Raw genomic sequence first — 21625 nt, 5'->3', positions numbered from 1 at the left:
GACACAGGGGTTTAGTTTTGAGTGATACAGCCTAATTCCAAGAATCAAGAAGAGGAACTATTTTATTAGCATTTAAGGACAGAAAATGCAATTCTGGCAACTGGGCAAAACATTTTACTGGAAAGCTGTTGATTCAGTCACCACAGTGCACTTTATGGTGAGGATATAATTAGGATTTTGCTTTAGGCTATACTCTTGGTTGAAAGCCATAGAAAATCCCATGATTAAATAGGCTACACTGAACTATGCTACATCACTTCATCACACTGTTCACCTGAACCTGCGCCCTGCAGCTATTTGGGCGCCTGTGACAAGCAAGTGCCGCTGACAGGGTCACTTCTAAACGCCGCCCTGACGGAGGAGGTAACGACTTGGTGCACGAGGAACTTCAGAAGGCTACTTCAATGACTCACTATATGTCATAGGCTGTATAAATATGGGGTATCTCCCCCCTGTGGATCACACACTTGACCGATTGCGCGGCGCAAGAGTCTGATGGATCATTTGAATTCAGCGATCCTCTCTGGGTAGATGTGGTACAGTACAGTGGGTAGTTGTAGTGAAGGGTCTGTGCGTGTGCGTGTGTGCGAGTGTTTGTGTGTGAATGTGCACTCCTAGAATAGAAAGCCAAAGGAAGAAGGAGAGGAAGAGAGGCGGGATCGGTGTGTGCCTTGTAGAAATCCAGGGTGAAGCAAATAGATCTTCTGTAACTGATCGATCAGCAGTTCGCGCTCCCTTTGTGGATTTGATGGATATTTGATCAGTGGATGTGATGCCCATATATATCATCGACCGAAAATTTCCCGACACATCTGGTAAGTCGCTCACGCACCCCGAGCGCCTCTTATAACGCGGTGCCATCTGCGTGCGTCTCACCCCGTGCATATGTGTGTGTATCTGTGTGTGTGAGCGGCGCGCGTGTTATTTTTGAGTGCGCGTGTACGCGCGTGCCGGCTGGGTGACACGGGGCAGCGTGCACCAGTTGATCATGCCACCCCTCCTTGGAGTTCCCGACGTGCAACAGGAGACGAGGAGCAGGCACGCATTTAGCTGCGACTTGCTCGGTTGCGAATCACCGCACCGTGTGCCGCAGGTGGACATTTGAGTCACTGGAGTTTTAAAACCAAGATGCATTTGGACCTGTCAGAAAACACTTTCATCTCCTGTCATCATATTTCTACAGAGTGATGCACTATATTTAAGTTGCATTGGCACCGGTGATGTTTAACATTTTGGTGTTATATTCCTTCAAAAGTTATTTTTCCTTTTACACTCATATCAGAGAGAAAAAACATTAGGGAAGCAATTTAGGAGGTGGGCTTCATTTCGGCAGGATCAGAGCACCCTTGGGCATCTGTAGTCTCCTCTCTCAAAAATGGTTTTAAAGTGATTTTAGTCTTCAGTGTGCAGCCATGGGCCCAGTGCTGAAAATGATATCCCAGAGAAGGTGTTATTTTAAGTTAAAGTAGGCCACATTCCTGTACTTATTCAAACTCAATTAGGTACATGACATGTTCATGGCTCACATGGATGTTAAAGAAGTGACTGCAAGTCTCATGTTGATTTGTGTATGTGTGTGTAGTGTGCAGAGGCATGGGTGTTTTCAGGTGTCACTGTGAATGATGGGTTTAATTTCGAAGGGGGTTGTGAGGTCTCACAAGACATGTGGACTGTTTATGATTTAGATATATCACAACATGAGCGCAGGGAGCAGGGCGAAGGAGAAAGAGAGGGTTTTTGACTTTTGCTGCTCCTTTCATAAACCATTATCTTAAAAATGCAGACACTAGCACACATACTTTCCACAGCGAGCTCGGAAAAAAACAAACATCAGAGCCACATTAAAAAGAGGAGAAAAAAAGAAAAGAAATGTGACTGCATCCTTCAATTATGGAACGAACATCTGAAAAAGAAACCTGCAGCTCACCTTACAAATAACTCGTGCCAGGCCTTCCTGTCTCACAGAGCAAACATCCCCAAAAACATTAGGCTCATTCTACCCTAACAGGTTCTCTAATCGACCCAGAGGTGATGTTAATGAGTGGTAATTGTGTTTGTACAATCCCAGTTTCATTCTGAGTCGAGTAAAGAAACAACACCAAGCATGAGTGATGCATAAGAAGGATATACAGTAGCTAAGTCATACCTAACATGCCTCAGCTCACTGAGGGAGAGAGTAAGTCATTTAAATGTGATTTAGGACCTCTCGGTGTCCCGCTCTGTTTTTACAGCTTTCCTCCCCCTCCCTCACTTTGTCACTCGTTTCTGCACATTCCTCCACTCTGTCTCCATGTCCCCTTTCCTTTTAAATAAATTTTGCAGGCGTTCCATTTCTTGGCATACTCCGTGTCAGGATTAGAGCGAATGAATGTAATATACAGCCTCTCCAACGCTGACATGCACACATGGTTTTATTAGAGCCGTGGGACTTGCTGTCACTGTGATGAGTTTGCCTGCAGACAAAAAAATTGTAAAGTTGATGCAAAGTTTGTGCCCCCGCCTATAGCAAGACAGAGCTCGACAGGAAGTTCTAGTTACTGTAACATACACCATCAACTTGTGTCATTACACTGCCTCATTGCCTGTTTTATGCCTTCAATCACTCATCCTCCCATATCTTTAGCTGCCTTTATGACCTCACATCCGGTCATCATTCTCCTGTAGTAAATCTTATGGACTATAATGAAGTCAGGCATGGTTTAGTGCTGCTGTGAGTTGCAGATGAAAGCTGACTGTAGGGGAGCTGTGGCTGGTGTGCACAATAAAGGCCAATTACCAGGCTGGAAAATGACTTTAGTTTACATTGTGCCATTGTTTTGTCATAAAGGGGAAATGACAGGGGATGTGACATTCTGCAGGACTGTGCGATACCCGGGGATGTGTGTGTGCAGCAGGTGTCCGTGGCTGTCTGCTCGTTCAAAGGAAGCTAAGGGACTTTGTCCTTTGGTCATGCGGTGCTCTCATCTCAGCCTGACAGAGAGACCCACCCATCGACACAAGCGCGTCATGACACCAGCTTGTAGAAGTGTGGGACAGAGTTGCAGTGGACAAAAGTGTGTGTGTGTGTGTGTGTGTTAATGTGAGTGACTGCACACAAGTGTGTGTGTGTGTGCATGTGTGACGTCGGTAAGGGATTAAGGATTAATTGCCTTCAGAGATAGACTTAACTGCTTGTTACATGAACTTTGTAAAGTTCTGACTTGGCCCCAGAGAGGGAAACAACAGTGTTTAGCGAAGAGCAGAGAAAAGGTCTCTCTTATTTTCTGTTCTTCAGAAGTGTGTTTTTTTTTCTTTTTGTCTGGAGTGTACTGCCACTAGAGGGTAAGAACTTCCATTGTTCTCACCTTTTGCTCCAAGACAAAACATGTTTGCCTTTTTTTCCCCTCATTTGTTTTCTTATCTCTGCCATATGTCTTTCATTTCCCTTTCACTCTTCACTTTTTCTTCCCTCTGCAATTTCCTAAGATTTCTGCCAACCTAACACAATGTTTGTTTTATTAACGTCAGAATTACAGTGTCTTTTTTCAAAAATCATGTTTTGCTAAAATGCCCCAAAACCTTACATTTGAGAAGCTGTGAGCAGCAGACGGTCTTTGGCAAGATTATGTAATTGATTATCAGGACTGGATACTGACACAGTGAGAATTTATGTGTTCAAGATATATGTGGGTGCAGTCACAAGTCACATGTGAAATTCTTTAGATTCTTTTGTTCATGTTTTTTTTTTCTTTTTACCAAACTTATACCCAAATCTATTTCTTTTCAGTTGTTCTGGGCTGCAGCAAAATATTATTTTCAATATCAATCACTCTGTCTGTACAAAATGCCCACAGTTGAAAGTCACTTTTTCAGATCACTTGTTTTGTTCAACCAACAAATTATTCACTTTATAATCATACAGAAATATATATAGAAAAAAAAACTAATATTGAATAATCTGAAAGCAACATGTTTTCTGGTTTGTTTGACAATGACAATGACAATGACAATGACAATGACAATGACATTTGTTTTATCAGTTCCTGTCTGTCCACCAGTTGCTACAGCTCTTCTTGTTCTCCTACTCTCCTCAGGTGAGTTGACACAGCCGGTAGCAGAAGGAGGAGACCTGAGAATGACAGAGACCAACCCCCCCAAGTCGGCTAAGAAGCCCCGCTGGACCTCCCTGGAGATTGGCCTCATTACTATTGTCTCCTTGCTCTTCATTGTCATCGTTGCCCTCATCATCCTGTTTGCCACACACAAGACCGGTGAGTGCTGAGGGCTGATACTGAATGAGAAGTATCTGAAATTTGCCATGGCATCTGAAAAATGTTTTTTAAATCTTCATCAGACTGTTGATGAAAGGTTTGGTTAAAAAAATAGTTAATTCAAAACAAGTAGGCTATGTCATGTAATATAAAGAGAGAAAAAAGAAAGAAACTTTCTGTGAGCCACTCAGTGCTTCCTTTAAACATGCATGTGCAGTGCCCATCACTTTCAGCTGAGTTCATTGGTAATGGTGAACATGGAGCTGCACGCTGTAGAGCAGGTGAATGGAAAACTCGTTTTTAAAGCACAGTGCAAAAGTACAACCACTCAGCCAGAAAGAAGAATGCACTGTGCAAAGTTTCTTTTCATTTTCCTTTTGTGTTCTCAGAGATTTTTACACAACACCCTTAGACAGCTCAAAACTTAGTACTACCTCGCATTTCAGCCTTACCGTATGTGTAAATTACGAGGCACTACGCAACAGTTATTTTGCTGTAAATGTGATAAATTCATGCTATGAGATTGATAGATCATCTAACACTGGCACAGTGAAATTAAACTCCTCCATTTCCTCGCCATGGGAAACCTGTTGAACCTGCCTCAGATCAATGTCACAGTATTAAGTATTACATGAGTTTTCTAATGATTCATGTCCTCACTGTTGCTTTGCTGGCTTTTTCGACCTTGATATCAAACTTACACTTGTACTTACAGATGACAAGTGCCCTGTGTTATGTAATATCAACAGTTTTATTAATGACTAGTACAGTTATTAAATATGACTAGATTAACACTGATAATAACCTAAAGTTTAGACCTATAGATTAATTATGACAATGAACAGGTGTTAACGTCGGCAGGTGAAGAACAAAAAATCAGTCCAGGTTTGAGATACATAAAAGAGTTTGTGTTGGCATAAACAGCACACGTGTTTGTTGAGCTATTTTTGTCTTTTGCAGTCTCGTGATTGATGAATGTGTAAACTACCATGTCAGGGAAATGGGGGAGTGTAATGACTTTGTCGTGCTTGTACTGTACTTGTGAATGCACTGACCTGTAGATCCATATGTAATATATTAAGCATGAAGTGCATTTAAGGTTCTATGGCAGGTTTCTGGTGCATCAGTACACGTCATATTGGGTTTGATTAACTGTTTAGCCTCTAAATGATTCCAGACAGAGTGAAAGCAACTCTTCTAAGTAGTTTGGGCTGCAATGTGTGAGAAGGAGGACAAAGAGATGAAAAGAAATGAAAGGAAAAGCAGAAGAGGAGGGCGAGAACATCATTTGATATGATGAGTGATGACTCTGCAGATCCCACTGAGTAATAATTTGTTTTGCATTTTCCTGCAGATGAAATCTGCACTACAGCTGATTGCACACAGTCAGGTAAGCATGTCCATTTATATGTTTGTTTGTGTGTCCTTTTTCAGTCCTTTTCAGACTGCCTCAGAAGCGCAGGGATTTCCCACATACATGGTGAAGACAGTCACTTCAGCTGTGAATGTTTCCTTTTAGTCAAAACAGGGTTTGTTCAAACAGAAACCATCCTGACCAGCAGGCTTGTGTTTGCAAATTATTGTCCCTAAATCACCTTTGAATAAATGTTCAAGAGAAGTTGAGAAACTGGCAATGGGCATGTATATACTACTTATGCAAATCCATTAGGATACAGTGCATGTGTCACAAGCTGAAGTAATTTCAACATGGAGCTTTTATAACTTAAATGTAAATGCTCCTTGACCACATGACTGCAGTTTAAGGAGCTGAGATCCAAACTCTATTTTTGGATAGTTCTTGACACAGACCAGTGGCCTAACATATCTTAATTAACTTTTTATGCAAATAGTCCCCTGTCCCCCTTCTCTTCAGCCTCTTAGAGATTTTATTACTTAGTTTTTCATCACAATAAAGATAATTTATAGGATAAGAGTTTATGTTCCATTAAAAAAAAACAAAAAAACCTTGACATAATAAACCAAAGATTTATAAATGTGCCTCTCCTTCACCACGTTTCCGGTGCATTTTTTGGGAACCAATGTCCCATTTCAGTCAGATTTGACAGACAGCCTTGTCACAAGACGTCTCTCAGCTGCCTCATGTAATTTGTTTGCAACCCAAAAAAAGTGAACAGTTTTCCATTACTGGTGTTGGGCTGAACACAAATACAGCTATTATTCTGCTCTACTTTTGCAAATGACCGCATATTAAGGCCTCTTTTTTCACAGATCTACGTAAGATATTTTAATGTACTGTTAATTGAAGGGGGCTATTTTTAGATACAGTACATGAGAGGTTTTTTTTTTTTTTTTTTTTAGATATGTATTTGTGATACAAGATGTGATTTCTTTCTGCTTTAAGAGCTAGAATCATTTAGGGCAGCATGCACAGCTTCTGTCAACTGTTCGTCCATGTTGTTCAGCAACAAAATGAGCCCTGAATATTTTATTTACTTTCTTGCTACTAGTCAGATGAGAGGATTAAGATATCTGTACTTGTGTATTGATGATTCAGTTTAAAATGCACTATGTATGTAAACTATCCACTATGTAAAATGGATAGTGGATTTGCATGGTTATATGCTGGAAATGTCAAAACGATGAAAAGACTACACTTGGCAAGAAATAATCCAGCACATAACCTGACATAATACCACATGTCAGTTTTACCCTTTGGTTTTTGTATATAAAAAGTGAATTTAATGTGCTTTAGAGGTGCTGGGAGGTGGATTTTGTTATCTTTGGACCTGTCTACAGCCTTTAATCCAAGCCAAGTTAAACGGCTGCTGGCTGTATGTCTTATATTCAAATGCAGTTCTTTATTCATCTTGTCTTAGTCTTGGCAAGGAAGCAAAGTTTGACATTTCCCCAAAATGTCAACATATTAAATGGTGAAATGGTAGATATTGCTGAGCTCCTTAAACACTTGTTAAACGGGCTGTTTAGTTGTTCATAGGCCTGGTTGGACAATAATTCTCATGCATAATGTCACATGACTAAGACATTTGGTAAAATTTCACAGAATCAGTAATTACAGAATTATACTTATACTTGTAAAATATGGATAAAATGATAAAGAATTAATATTTCCATTAGTCTTATTCTAGGATCACCTGTCTATTAATCAATGAATTACCATCTACATGATTTTCTTTCTTTTCTTTTTTATTACCATTCTCCTAATACTTAGGATCAAATTACACATAGCCTACCAGCTATTTTTACTCTGAGAAATGGAATTATATCATTTGTTGTTACACTTTCTTTTGTACATCATATCCTGTAGTATATTGTAGTTTCTTTAGGTAAGGCATTTCTCCATGTTTTAGAGCTAGTTTCCTCTCTTTCTGTGCAGCGTCCCGTCTCATTGAAAACATGGATGCTACCATGGACCCTTGTGACAATTTCTACCAGTATGCTTGTGGAGGCTGGCTCAAGAAGAACATCATCCCAGAGACAAGCTCTAGATACAGCACCTTTGACATCTTACGAGATGAACTGGAGGTCATTCTCAAAGGTCAGACCTACACACACACACTCACCCTCACACACTAAGAAACAAAGATCCACACACAGAGGTACCATGACATGGACAGTCAGGATGACAGATGTTTGTTTTTGTTTTTGTTTTTTTGGAAAGACATAGTCTCTGTTTTCAATAGACTTTTATTACTGCATTTAGTCTGATTAAATGTTGTAAAGCACGCCAGAACAAAAAGCCTTTTTCAGTGGCTTTGATTTGTAAGAGGACTGAGAACAGCTTGATTCAGTTGCTTGAGAACATGAGCTAAAGAGGACTCTCCTGCAGGGACTCAAGCACTATAGATATCACAGATGCCATGGGAGTTTGGCTTCAGTGCTGCTTACCATGTGAGCTGAGAGTTTGTCAACAGAGCTGGCACTATCAGTGTATTTGTGTGTGTCTCTGTGTCTGTGTGTGTGTGTGTGTGTGTGTGTGTGCGTGCGTGCGTGCGTGTGTGTGTGGACATTGCACTCAGCCTGTCCTCAAAGACATCAGCACATGCTTGTGTGAAAAAAAAAAAAAAAAAAAAAAACCCAAGTTTGCTGGTGTGTGTCCCAGGTGTTTTGACCAGTTTTTCTTCTGAGTGTCCTTGAGGAATGATACAGAGAGGGTCAAGTTACACTGTCGATATGTGTGTGTGTGTGTGTGTGTGTGTGTGTGCTTGTGGATTTCTCTCTCTCGCTCTCTCTGGGCATGTACGTGTGTGGGTCCATACTTCAACTCAAGTTGTCTGTGCGAAGGCCAGTCGAGCCCCCAGTAGTTAGCGCTAAATCTTGAGGAGGCACAAACTTTCCACGGACAACTGAAACTCCTCATCTACCATAAATTTACAATTTATATGCCAGTCACTCCCGCTATAATGAAGACAGTGCAGATTGGCTGCAGAAGAAACCGAGTGATTCAGAGGGGTGAGAAAGATTGATCCTTAGTAGGAAAGGAAAACCAAGGTTTAAAGTGCAGCCTGTCTCGTGGACTCAGATAATTTACACCAGCCTTGAGCGCTTTATCTGTCCAATCTCAATGGAAAAACATGCAATCTTCTGTCGTGGGGGCACTGTATTTTTGCTTTTTTATGCGTCTGCTATCTGTTTTGTGTTAACCATTGATGAAATGCGGATTATTTGCCTTTAGGATATACCTGAACTTGGGTGGTAATGGATAGATTTGTTTATTCACTTAAAATAATTTAAATTTCTTTTTGTCTTTTGTGTTCTTGTCTGTGCACTGACAACTCTTCGTCTCCTTCTACACCTTGATAAAGCAGTCATTAATGTTTACAGATAGCTTGAAACAAAGTCAGCATTCATTACTACAGCTTTTCTCCAGTGAGCGCTTGTTGTTGAAAAAGTGCATCTTTGTTCACTCTGTGTAATATATTTGTAAAAGTTTGTTATTGGAACTCTGGGTGTTATTCCCCCACAATGATTCGCTTGACTGTATGATTCAAAAAAATACACCTTATTTTGAAAAACGGCAGGGATTTTATGAAAAATAAACTTCATGAACTTTCTTTTCATTGTATGTTGCTTCATCATAATGTAAAGACTGCTCTGTTCTGCTCTGCCCTGTTCTCCCTCTCTTCCCCATGGCAGTCTTAACACCCATAAAAATCACACACAGGGGGGAAAAGAGTAAAATAAACATTGCTCAACAAGGGCTCATTTTAGGCATTTTGTTACTGTAACTGCATTTACGCACATAGCATGTTTCTGTGTGAAAGTTTGGCGTCATTTTATGCGTATTTGTTGTATTTTTACTGCGATGCAGGGAGTTCGTCAGGTCTGAAGGTGACATTTGCTGCCTTTCTCGGTAAGGATAGAAAGGAACAATGCACTTTGTAACTAATGAGGAATGGTGGGGGAAGTTCAAAGGTTGATGCGTAGGAATCATTGACTTAATTGCTCTAAATGCTACATTCATCACAGAAAGAAAAGGAACAGCCAAAGAACTGCTCCTAATCATTCAGCAGCTTAAATCCCCACCACCGTCAGTGTTGTGCTCATTCCCTCAGGCTGTCTGGCTTAGCAGTCGGAGATTGTCTGTCTCCGACTATTCTGCATGCTCATGTGTTCAGGTTGACTTTGTATGTACATCTGTGGGCTGTTCTGTGTGTGTTTTAAAGAGAGAGTGCTGTCTACGTATATTTGATCCTCCAAACCAAGGCCATGTGTGCCAGTTTGCTGTCTTGAACACTTTACAGTAGCAGCTAAGACCCACTAACTCTCGAGTTAACATTCTTCTTGATGGCTGGTGTGTGTCGAGGTGTAAGCCCCAGCACTGTGAGGCCTCAGCAGAATTGTGACCTTTACTCTGGAAGTGACATCAAACATGCGACCTCTGATCTTGTGGCTGGCTGCTGCTGCCTGCTTGGATACCACCACCCGCTGATGGACCCATCTTTTTCCTGTCAACAGCTGCAGGGGCCTGAAAACACCTGGACACTGCAGTGCTATAGGCTGCATGACATTAATAAAAAAAAAAGGCTGCATGCATGTACGTATATGTAGTATGTGAATAGCTTTTTAGATCTTTGGTTGCTTGTAAATGCCTTAGATTGTTATGTGAAGCTGTAAAAGGCCATAAAAAGGGCCATGATTCATAATGAGGATCTGATTGTGGCCACAGCAGTGGGTGGGAATGTGTGTGTCTATGTGCACAAGCCTGTGTGTTCTTTCTTTTCACCTCTTCCTAGTCAGGTGTGGCATACTGTGCAATAATGGACCCAATTGACCGTGAGCATTTTAATTACTAACTAATTTGTATCAGGAAGACGAAGTGGAGGAGTACGGCAGGCAAAAAAGGATGAAAGAAAGGATTTCCATTCAGATGAAAAATAGTGAATGCTGAGGTTAAAATGAAAGACAAGGGGAAAATGATGGAAGAAGCTGGTGAGATACACATGGACCAGGGAGGCTTTGAGGTGATTTCAGGCAGAGCTTTGTAGCCAGAGGATGATGGTTTATTGAGAAAAGCTTTGAGGATAGGTCAGGAAATGTGAAACAGCATGTGGTAGTCATCTCCTAGCTAAGCCCTATGTGCGTATGTCTATCTGTGCATGGGTATGTGCACGTGACTTTTATGAGCGTGAGCACACACTGCTGCTTTTCTGTATTATCTGAGGTGCTTCTTGCAAGGCTCTGGGTCTAAATCTCACTCATTAGATTTGTAGCCAGAGGCATGGAACTCACCAACTTATTTTTCTTGTAGTATTTGGCATCACAGAGAGCGTTGGAGCACGACTGTAGAGCTGTGACATGAGAGACGTGTTCAGATATGAGATGTTTTTCACAGTCTATGACAAACTGCACCAAAGGGACTGAATATCTGTGTTTTCTTCTGTGATAACAATAATTGAAGCAGACCTTCCGTCAAACAATACTGACCACAAGAAGGTTTTATTTTTTTTTAAAAAGAGAGAATAGTTGTTCACACGACCTTCCTGAATCCTGATATCAAAATTCTAGTCAGAAACATTGCACAACACCATAAATATTGTATTTCCTATAAACATATCAAATAAAGATAGCAGACCAGAGTTTTGTGGCCAAGTAAAATGATTTGAATATTAATGCTGCCGTTCTTGTCCAACAAAAACATATTGAATAGAAATCCTGCATTCAGTATGTCTTTGCCAGCTAGGATGCTGAATGATTAACAAGAAAGAAAGAGTTTAGACCTCCACCAAGGTAATAAGCTGCCCTGTTGGCTGTTTAAAAGCCAACAGCATAGTGTGTAAACAACAGAACTTTTGTATATACTCTATACTCTGTATTTTTGTATTGACTAAATGACAACACTGGTACACAGTGCAGAGGGCCAGAGTTTGGCTTGATGGCAAGGCTCATGGAAAAACTAATTTCAATGGATTTCTACTAGATTTCAGCAGATATTGTGCATTTCTTGGCTGTACATTGAAGAATATAGTCACACTGGATAACCAGCTATACCACTCTAATACCACTCTAATACCCTTATAATACTTTTAGCTGGCAGTGCACTATAGTTATGAAGAATGAGCGTCTGGGTCTGAAAGTGTTTCCTCCCCTCTGTAAAATCCTGTTTGAAACTTTTCTTTCTTTTTATAGTATTGTTTTTCAAAACATTGGAGTCTCATACTCCACTTTAAAATGCTACAGGTTTATTTTATGGCTACCATTTTCAAATATCTGTTTCTGAGAAATGTGAGTTTTATACCTATTGGCCTTAGCGTCCATTCCTGTGGAGAAGATTTGGATAACAGTTGTAGTCATAGTTATGCCGTGGAAAGAACAGAAAAAAAAAAAAACCTATTGCACTCAGAGGCTTCAGTTTTACATTTGCTTGCTTGCACTTGTTTCTAATAAACTCTGAACATTTGCTTTATCATGATAAATTGAAAGCAAAACCCAAACTAAAAACATCGTAATGCTTTGTGGGATGAGAGGTAGTCAAGGATAAAATGGCATTTGGGAGAAGAGAAACTCAAAATTCGGATTCTGGATCACGCCGAGTGCTTTGGTTCAAATTGACATGATGTCTCAAACAAACATCAGGTGGCACAAAATCCATTCTCAAATAAATCCAAACACGCAAACACATGGGGGCAAAAGAGACAGAGAAAAATTGTATGTGTGTGTGTGTGTGTGTGTGTGTGTGTGAGAGAGAGAGAGAGAGACACACACAGAGAGAGTTAGTGAGAGGGTAAGCCTTTGCTGTGGTTAAACATAAGCACCAGGCAGTCAGTAATCCAATCACACACACATGATCTGTGCCCTTTTGCAGGAAGCGCCCTGTGAAGGGTCCCTATCCCAAGACTTCATTAAGATTAAATGAGCACATAAATAGTGCACACATGGTAATGAGAAAATGGAAGGATTACAAAAATGAAGGGGTAGAAAGAAGCTGATGTGAAATGCAGTCATGCAAGAGGTGAAGAAAAAGTAGAAGTACAGGAGAGAAATAATTCAAAGCACCGAGCAATTCAAAATAATTGAAAAAGGTAACGATTAAATATTGAATTCAATTTCAACTATTGAATATAGAATGACAGATACATTATAACAGGACAGGAGTATTTAAGACACAATGATCTAATATTTGGCATTAGAGGATTTAATGAAAGGCATACGCTTTAAACACTCTGTCTAGCTGCCCTGTCCTTGTCTTTATTGTCACTGGTCTGTCACCAAGTCTCAAACATGATAAAGAAAGAAACTAAAGCATCTATCTTTATTTCTTCATTTGATCTTGTAAACTCAAGTCACTGTGATGTGGGTGATGTCTTATTGGACTCATGGGAGAGTTTCCTGTCAATCCCCCGAGTAACTGAAGATCCACCCTCTTCCCAGTATTGATCCTGTTGCTGCATTGAGTAGTGCAGGATGATGGCACTTGTCGGTTGATCCTGATGCAACATTTATAAGAGGTAACCTTTGTTGTGTGACAGGCGATACTGAAGCCATGTTGAAATGTGTGATGGCTTGTCAAAGTCAAAAGGTTGTCATACTAACATGATAACCCCCTGGAGGTTCTCCTTTTCATTTAAAAATGTATCATTTTGAAAATATGCTTTGTCTTTTTCTTGCCCAAAATGCCTGCAAGTTGGATTTTTGGACCTTTGGAGCTCTCCCCTGTTTCCAGTTTGTATGTGAGCTAAGATAACAGGCTGCTGGCTGTGAACAGACAGATATGAAAGTGATATTGCTCCTTTTAGATAATTTAAGAATGACTCAAGAATGTTGAAGTCAACCTATTTTTTGGTGTACTTATCATAGTAGGTTAATTTCATTTAGAAATTTAGATTAAATATTTTTACAGTACATTGTTTGGTGGATTACTTCATTTTATTGCAAAAGAGCCAGGATTAGTTTCAGACATGTTTGTGAATGTCTGGCACACCAAAAGCCTTATGCAAACTATCCTTAATCTTAGATTTTGTATTCAGTAAAGACAGAAGGAGCTTGAACAATTGATTCAGTCATTGTGGATGACACATGCATTCCATTGAAGTACACATTGTTTGCACAGCTTAACCTGGCAAGTTAACTTGACTTGGTGGATATCAACAACTGTCAGGTTTGTGAGCATGGAGAAGACAAAGCACATTCTAAAATTCTAACATGACAGATACAGACATTTTAGAGCGTTTTTGATCTTTAAAAACATAACCCTGAATGGTATAAGACTAAAGTCAAACAGAAATGCAAGAGTGCTCAGTCCATTTCCTTCTTTAGCTCCATTAATATGCTGCGCAGTGAGAGCATAAGCATGTCATGTAGTATGTGTATACACAACACATAAACCATAAAACACAATCCTTAAATGGTTGAAATAAACATGATAGTGAATTCATGTCACATCAGGCATACAGATATGTAATAATACGCAATATGAATGTAAATGTGGATGGATGTCTAAGGACAAACATTTCATTACATGTTAAATTCACAAATCTTCCAGATTGCTTTTATACAAATTCAGCAGTCCATTTACGCCTTTCTGCTAAATTATCATAAACAATAGCAACCACGAGGGCAACCATTTACATACATTTTGCATGTTCAGGAAGTTTATTGCAGGCACTTAGACTTTTAAGAGATTTACATCATTCATTATTCATGATGCAGTCTTTATAACACCGCTGTACACATCATGAATCTTTATCCTCATACTTAATAATTTTGGCTTTTGGCAAATAAGCTGCATGTTTTACATAGAGAACAATATGAAAAAACATTTTCACAGGCACAAATGATTTCTCAATCTCATAGAAAAATGCGAAATATCTTGCATAAAATGTTCCAAATACACTCTTTTGTTGCACAGAATTGTTTATTTGGTGATCAAGCAGTGTGGTAGGCCTGAACCACAACAAGGTGTTGATTGGATTCCTAGGGATCACATCAAACACACAGTGTAAGAGCTGGCCAACTCTTGAATTTATACTCCAAACAAATAAAGAGCAGCAAAATTACCAGAAAGTTGGGCTGTGCACTCCACTCATAATAAACAATGAAATGCAGTCTTGTTGGTCTTGTTGGCAATTGATCAATCAGACATACTACTGTATGTACAGATGGGCCGCTGTATTAGTTTTAACATGCCTGTATTTTGGGTTGTGCATGAGATCGTAAGGAGCATTAGCCTTTATGATGAGGTCAAGTATACGAGCCATCCCAGAAGTCACAACCATTAGTGACTTGAATTTGATTCGGGTGGCCATGGGTAATCAGTAGGTGGATGAGGGACACACACCCTTTTGGACTGTTCGAAGACTGTTGCATTCTGATCCATCATCAAGGGTTTCACTGTGTGCACAAAAGGAGGCTTGCCAGAGAGCAGGCTGTATACTGAGTCAAGTAAGGCCTGATTTTTTGTTATAGTATAGAGCAAAAAAACTAAAAAGGTTTAAATTCTCTTTAAAAAGAGTCCTATGCAACTCATGAGTCCCTGACTATTTAAATGCATTACACCTGGTGAGTCAGGAGGTCTTTGTAGTTAAGTAGTGCAAAGGGCAGACACAGTTACATTATTAATGCATCACCCTGAATGACAAACCACCATCAGCTGAAGTTCAGCTAAAGCTTTAGATAACTGTTGAGAAGGGGTGATTTTTTCTTTTTCCAAAGGACAGAGGGCACATGCTGCTTTGCTCCCTCTCAGCAACACACACTTGCTTTCACCATAGTGGTTTTTTAGCAAACAGTACAATTACCATGTGGGTGTTAGATTGAACCTTGATGATCTGAATAGTCATTTAAGCTCACCCTCATGTTTCATGCTGCTGAAACACGACAGCAGATCCAGAAGGAATGGTTACACTTTAAGGCAACAGTATGTAAATGGATGCCTCGAGGCTGTGCAGGAAAAGTGTGTTGTTAGTCCCATTCTCCTCCCCCTCAGTTGAGCAAGTTTACACCCCTTCACTTATCACTCATTTTGATTAGCTGTCTACCAAGAAACACTGTCTAGCTGGAGGCTGGAGTTAACTGGCATCCAAATGCCCACAACAGGTGTTGAGGAGGCAAAGAACGCAGGCAATAAAACAAGAAAGGGTGTTCGCTCTTGTTTTCGAATGGCCCTTAACTACCACACCTGCAGCTTTTGTCCCTTTTTTTTTACCTTGTTTGCTATGACTTCCCATTCTGAGGTCATTCACCTAGACTTGATTACTTTTGAGAAGCCAATTAATTGCGACAGGAGATTAAAATATGCATTGCATAATCTCTTATTTGTGATTTATATGACAATGTTGACCTCTACGGCAAATGACCCAAGTAACGTTAATCAGTAAATGAAAAGATTAATTTCACTGCACTGCTGCTGGTAATTCATTTGTGTTTAAGTGTTTATTCTTAAAGATTGACCATGTGCAGTACACAGGAACATTTTGTAATTGTGTATTGGTAAACTAGTCACTGTATTGCAATACACACCTGGCTCCTAGTTGAAGCTAATCATCGCAATTTTTCAATGCATGCCATGTCACATAAAATATATTATCTTTGGCAAATAGTGAAAACTGTTTAGTAAGAGAAATCCATCATTAGGCTATTAGACTTGTATTTGTTCTCTGCATATCTTTAATAAGCTCCCAATAATATTCCATTTAAAAATGTTCCCTGATGAAAGTGCAGGGTTTCATATGTCACCAGTCTGCAGAACCAAGTAGGTCCAGGCAAAATAAATTTGAAATCTTGTCGGCACAGTTTGCATTAGTACAGCCTCTAACACTGTGTCAGCCCATTTCATTTACAAGCTAACAAATAATAAAAAACAAATCATAGACATAACTGTTCCAACATGTCGTTTTAGTCTGAGTCTGACTCAGGCTCAGATGTGGATCTGAGTCTTTCTGATGTCCCTGTAATGCGTACCATCTTGATATGCACTGCTCTTTCACCAGTTAGCACAGAACGTAAGATTTTGCATTAGCACAACCAGTAACACTGTGTCAGCCACTATCACTGCTCTTTAACCTGTCAAAATAGCTCAACCAGTGGTGGTAGGATTCATCCAGAATCTCTCTGTGAGTGAGTAAGCATAGATGTGCTTGCACTGCAGACCCTGTCTTCTGTTGTATTTTGGGGAAAACTATGTTGACAACATCAGTCAGCATTTTTTAATAGTCTATTTGCATTTGCTTGAAACATGTCTTGTCTTTTGTTTTCACCTTCATCAAATTTGTTTGTATTAGTTGTTGTTTGTATTAGGACTAACAGCTTTAACATTGAAGCCGACTGAGGTTTTTACCCTTAAATTGACTCATAACATGTTTTCTTTATCCCTCTTTGAATATTTTCCTATTGTCTGTTTTGTCACTGCTTGCGATGAAATGTCTCAGTGTGAAGCCATCACTTTATTTTTTGCTGGCGCTTTCTGACACAGGGACGGACAACATGCCTTAATTAAGATGATTAAATGCATCTGGACGACAGCTGGATTCTATTTTCAGTCCACAAAACACTGAAAAAAACAGTATCTTGTACCTGAGGTTATTTACACCCCTTCCTGTCCCCCTCCCCTCTGTCCACATTACCACATGTACACTCATACCTCATTTTATCTTTCAGTCTTTGTCTGATTTTCTGTTGTGTTTGTAGGTGTCCTTGAAAAAACAGTTGAGGGTGAAGCGGCCGCTCTTATCAAGGCAAAGACCCTTTACAAGTCCTGTACCAATGAGAGTGAGTCAGCAGATTTTCAAGATGGACTACTCCTTTTTTATAACTTCTCTTGTCCAAAAGTGAATATTTTTGCTTATTGTCATCAGGAGTTGTGTGTGTCATTCAGTTTATTTAAATTTTTTGAACTACCAACCATCAGTTTAAAAAAAAAAAAACATTAAATGAGTCAAAATTAATAAATGTAATATAAATGTTCAAGTGAGAGCTTTATGCTATGCAAATAAGTGCATTCTTCAAAAGCATTTTAGCTTGAAGTGTCATCAATAAACTCCTGCAATGAGCTCAAATTTGCATGAATTAATTATGTTTGATGAGTAGTACAAAATATGAATGATAACACAGTTTGTTTTTCTTTCTAATGTGTATAAGATAAATGTATGCATCATTACCAATACATTTGTGCTTTTTCCTTTAAGGTTTAATTGAGCTCAGAGGAGGGACGCCTTTGCTCGAAATGCTGCGTGATGTGTTTGAGTGGCCCATCGCTGTGGACAACTGGGAAACAAGCTATGGTAGAGTATTCCTCTCCACTGTCAGGCACAACAGAAGTCATCCTCAGGCATATCTTTTTTCCTTACGTCTCCTTCCTTCTCCATTTTTCAGGTAAAACTTGGAGATTGGAAGATGTCGTCGCCAAGCTGAATGAGAAATATGGAACTCAACTCTTGGTGAACTTTTTTGTCGGCACCGATGACAGGGACTCCAATTCACACATCATTCATGTAGGTGTGCATCTGCAGCAAGAAATCCCTCTTCTGTCCCTCTGGTTCATATACAGTATCTACATTCATACAAATGCTTACACCTCACATCCCTCCAGTTTGAAAAGAACCACCCGCCAATTTCTTGAAATCCTCTTTCGGTTTTTTATAGATAAATGTTTTCTTGCCTTCTCCAGTTTGACCAACAGACGAGCCTCGGCCTCTTGTCCAGAGATTACTATGCCTGCACCGGGCCCTATGCAGAGGTAGGCTTAAAGTTTTCACACACACACACACACACACACACATATACACATACACATGCACACACCCTTGTAATTTAATTAAGGCTTTCAACCGATGCACGATGAAAACAGCTCCATGTGTTCATTTGGACCAGTGCCACTGAGTATTTGTTTCATGTCCCCTGGAGTTCGTTCCGGGAAACACGATGCCCAACAAATGACAAGGACATCAGCTTAAACATCAGCACCTGAACCTGATGTTTGTTTGTATGCTTACATGTGTTTGCGAGCATGTGTGTATAGGATAAATTAAAATGTTCTCTGAGGCAGTAAGTAATGATTAAAATCAATGAGGCAAGACTGAACAGATTTGGTTGTGTCTCAATCCATACCAGATGTCTGTGATTGGAACAGACATCCTCTGCTCTGGTTTTACTTTACAGTTTACCATAGATCCCTGATTGATTTGCAGGAGGCAGCACTTAAAAGCAGTTGGCTTGAGGCAGACTGAGTGTATGTGTGCGGATTTTGTGTCAAAGTACAAGCTGTCACCTCTGGTTATTGGTCACTGGTTAAATTCAAACCAGTGAGTGCCTTTCTTTCCTGTTAAGGTCAAGATGCGATTACCATGAATGGGTTTGTCTTTGGCAGGCGTGCCGGGCCTATGAGCAGTTCATGATTGACCTGGCTAAGCTGATCCGTACAGACCGCAAATTGCCCATCAATGAAACCCGTATCAGAGAGGAAGTGACACGAGTTATGGACCTGGAGAGGGACATCGCCAATGTAAGTGTACATTCACACATTGTGTTTTTCCTAAATAGCTTGCACTATCTTTGAATTCCCCCCATGCCTCTAAAAAACAGAGATCTTTTGTTCTTTGGTAAACTAATAGAAGGAGACTTTGTTTTCCAGCAGCACTGCATACCTTATCTCCTTTCTCAGCTTCAAACAGCAGGAGGATTTTGTGAACAAACCACTTCTGACAGTCTGACCTTCCACTCCTGCATTTGTAGCCTGAACCTCTCTCCTCTGTGTGTTTTTGTGGCTCCAGTCAGGAGCAGCTGTGGTGTAAAACAAGCTGTTAACTAGCCTGATCGCTACAGCTTCTCTCAGGCAACAACAGGTTTCCGCAGTCTACGTTTGTGCCTGCTCTGCTCACTGCCATGCTTCACTTCGCCTCCACTCAGCTGCTGGCTTTTACAAGGCAGTCACACTGTTCGAGCTTTGACATTTACAGACCTGAAGCCTTCTGGGACTCCAAATATGTTTTTCTGCTGCTGGACCTACACTGCATGTGTACGCATGTGTCAGGAAACAGGAGGGTTGTTTTCTGACAGCAGTTTTGATATTTAACCTATCTGTCTTTTTTCTCTCCAAGGCTACCGATACTCCAGAGGACCGTAACAATCCAGTGTTGCTTTACAACAAGATGGAACTGGCCGATCTCAACGCCAACTTCACCCTTGAGGTTGAATCACAGGTAAAAAAAAAAAAAATACATTTTGTTTGTCAGAATTTGCTGTCTGTCTTTCACCTTCCTTCTTCTTCCTAATATCTATTTCCTCTCTTATCTATGTTTTTTTTCGGTCTCATCCTGAAGGTATTTGACTGGAGTTACTTCACTGCAAAGATAATGGACACGGTCAATATCAGCGTTCCTGACACAGAGAAGGTCATAAACTACTCTCCCAACTATTACAGAAGACTCAACCTTATCTTGACCAGATATACCAAGAGGTGTGTGTTTTTATGTGTCTCTACCTGTGCTTCTGTATGATAGCCTGTTTGTGTTGAGTGTGTATTTGTGGGGGCAGAAGCGTACAGCATGCAATAAAAACAGCTGCTGAGTGCTTACCCATTACTGATATCTCATCTTTTTGAGTGACTAAGAACCTTTCTGTGAACATCATTCAACATTCAACTCTCCTCACAGGGATCTGCAGAACTACATGGTTTGGCGGTTTGCTATGAACATGGTGGTGGGCCTGAGCAGAGCATACAGGGACACCAGGAAAGCCTTTCGCAAGGTACACCACCAGAACCCTAACACTGATCATGTTAGAGCCACCTAGTTTTGGTTTTAAAAACTGACATATATAAGTGTGACCAATGTTGTCTGGCCTGTCCTGAGTGGGTTTTGAACCCGGGTCTCCCACACTGTGGGCGACAATGCTAACCGTTTCGCCAAGAGGTCAATGACCACTTGACTGTGACTATACCCGCGGCCATCTGTTACATAAGTACACAAAGAAACAAGTTTAATGTGGAGAACTGTGACCAAAATATTCACTGAGTGAAATATCTTACAGTTGAACATCAGTAAATGCTAATGTTAGCATATCAACTTATCAACAACTGTGTTGCCGGCAAAATGTATGACATACTGTATTCCTAATAATAGATATTATTTTAATTTTAAGGTGCTGCAAGTAATTCTGGGGCGAACATGGATGTTTTACATGTGGGGTGAACCAAACCAATTTTTGGGGCTATTTATTCAGCAGTCTTCCAACCCAACTCAAAACCAAACATATCAATTTAACTGTGACATGAAAAGTCAAGGTAGCACCAAAGTCAGTCCCCTGGGGACCATGAATGAATCCTTGCACAAAAATACATAATGATTCATCCAGTAGTTCTTGCAATCAATCAGTATCTAATAAACAATGTTCATACTCTGTTCCATTCATATTCTTCCTTGCCATTTCCACCTTTTTCTTATCCTAGCCCTCCTCCTAATCAAATCATTTCCCTTTCGCCCTATTTCTTATATTCCTAAGTGTAATGGTAATGCATAATGAAAGTGCAAATAGAGTATTGCCATGAGACTCTTTAAACAATATGGAGAATTGTTTATCCGGCATCTCTAATTGATCTGTGCCTTGTTACTTTCCCTGCAGGCTCTGTCTGGTACAACATCAGAGGCTGCCGTGTGGCGACAGTGTGCACTTTATGTCAACAACAACATGGACAATGCTGTTGGTCGGCTGTATGTGCAGGAGGCTTTCTCTGAAAAGAGCAAAGAACTGGTCAGTAGAGGTCGGATTATACTTTGTATTATTAGAATAGATTAGACACTATGTAGAATATTGCAGATTTAATCAGGAGGAATTCCCTTATTAGCCAGAATATATTCTGTGTGTTGGATGATATAATCGTATGTTTACTTTCTTTTATTGACAATTGGAGCTGGTATTAAATCACAGAATGTTTCTGCAAGCACCACATGCTCTCACAATCT

General features: G+C 40.1%; 1 protein-coding gene across 2 annotated transcripts in view; it reads left to right on the top strand.

Moving 5' to 3' along the window:
* The first annotated feature begins 348 nt into the window (after positions 1–348).
* LOC146976487 (neprilysin-like) overlaps positions 349–21625 on the top strand; it is a 28507-nt gene continuing 7230 nt past the window's right edge. Inside the window, exons 1-13 of one of the 2 annotated variants that reach the window (XM_085796307.1) lie at positions 349–815; positions 4074–4250; positions 5605–5640; positions 7606–7767; positions 17355–17435; positions 17852–17947; positions 18039–18157; positions 18334–18402; positions 19033–19167; positions 19763–19864; positions 19985–20121; positions 20318–20411; positions 21285–21413. In XM_085796307.1, coding sequence (XP_085652433.1) covers positions 773–815; positions 4074–4250; positions 5605–5640; positions 7606–7767; positions 17355–17435; positions 17852–17947; positions 18039–18157; positions 18334–18402; positions 19033–19167; positions 19763–19864; positions 19985–20121; positions 20318–20411; positions 21285–21413 — 1380 coding nt within the window. In that variant the 5' untranslated portion in view covers positions 349–772. Of the gene's footprint in view, positions 816–2701; positions 3322–4073; positions 4251–5604; positions 5641–7605; positions 7768–17354; positions 17436–17851; positions 17948–18038; positions 18158–18333; positions 18403–19032; positions 19168–19762; positions 19865–19984; positions 20122–20317; positions 20412–21284; positions 21414–21625 lie in introns of those variants that run through there. The other variant, XM_085796308.1, reaches the window with a different exon arrangement.

The sequence above is a fragment of the Trachurus japonicus genome, chromosome 13 (assembly GCF_045865225.1).
Source record: "Trachurus japonicus isolate A0001 chromosome 13, Traja_1.0".
In the NCBI taxonomy this organism is placed as follows: Eukaryota; Metazoa; Chordata; class Actinopteri; order Carangiformes; family Carangidae; genus Trachurus; species Trachurus japonicus.
Note: the sequence above shows the minus strand (reverse complement) of the source record. Positions and strands in the feature narration are given on the sequence as shown.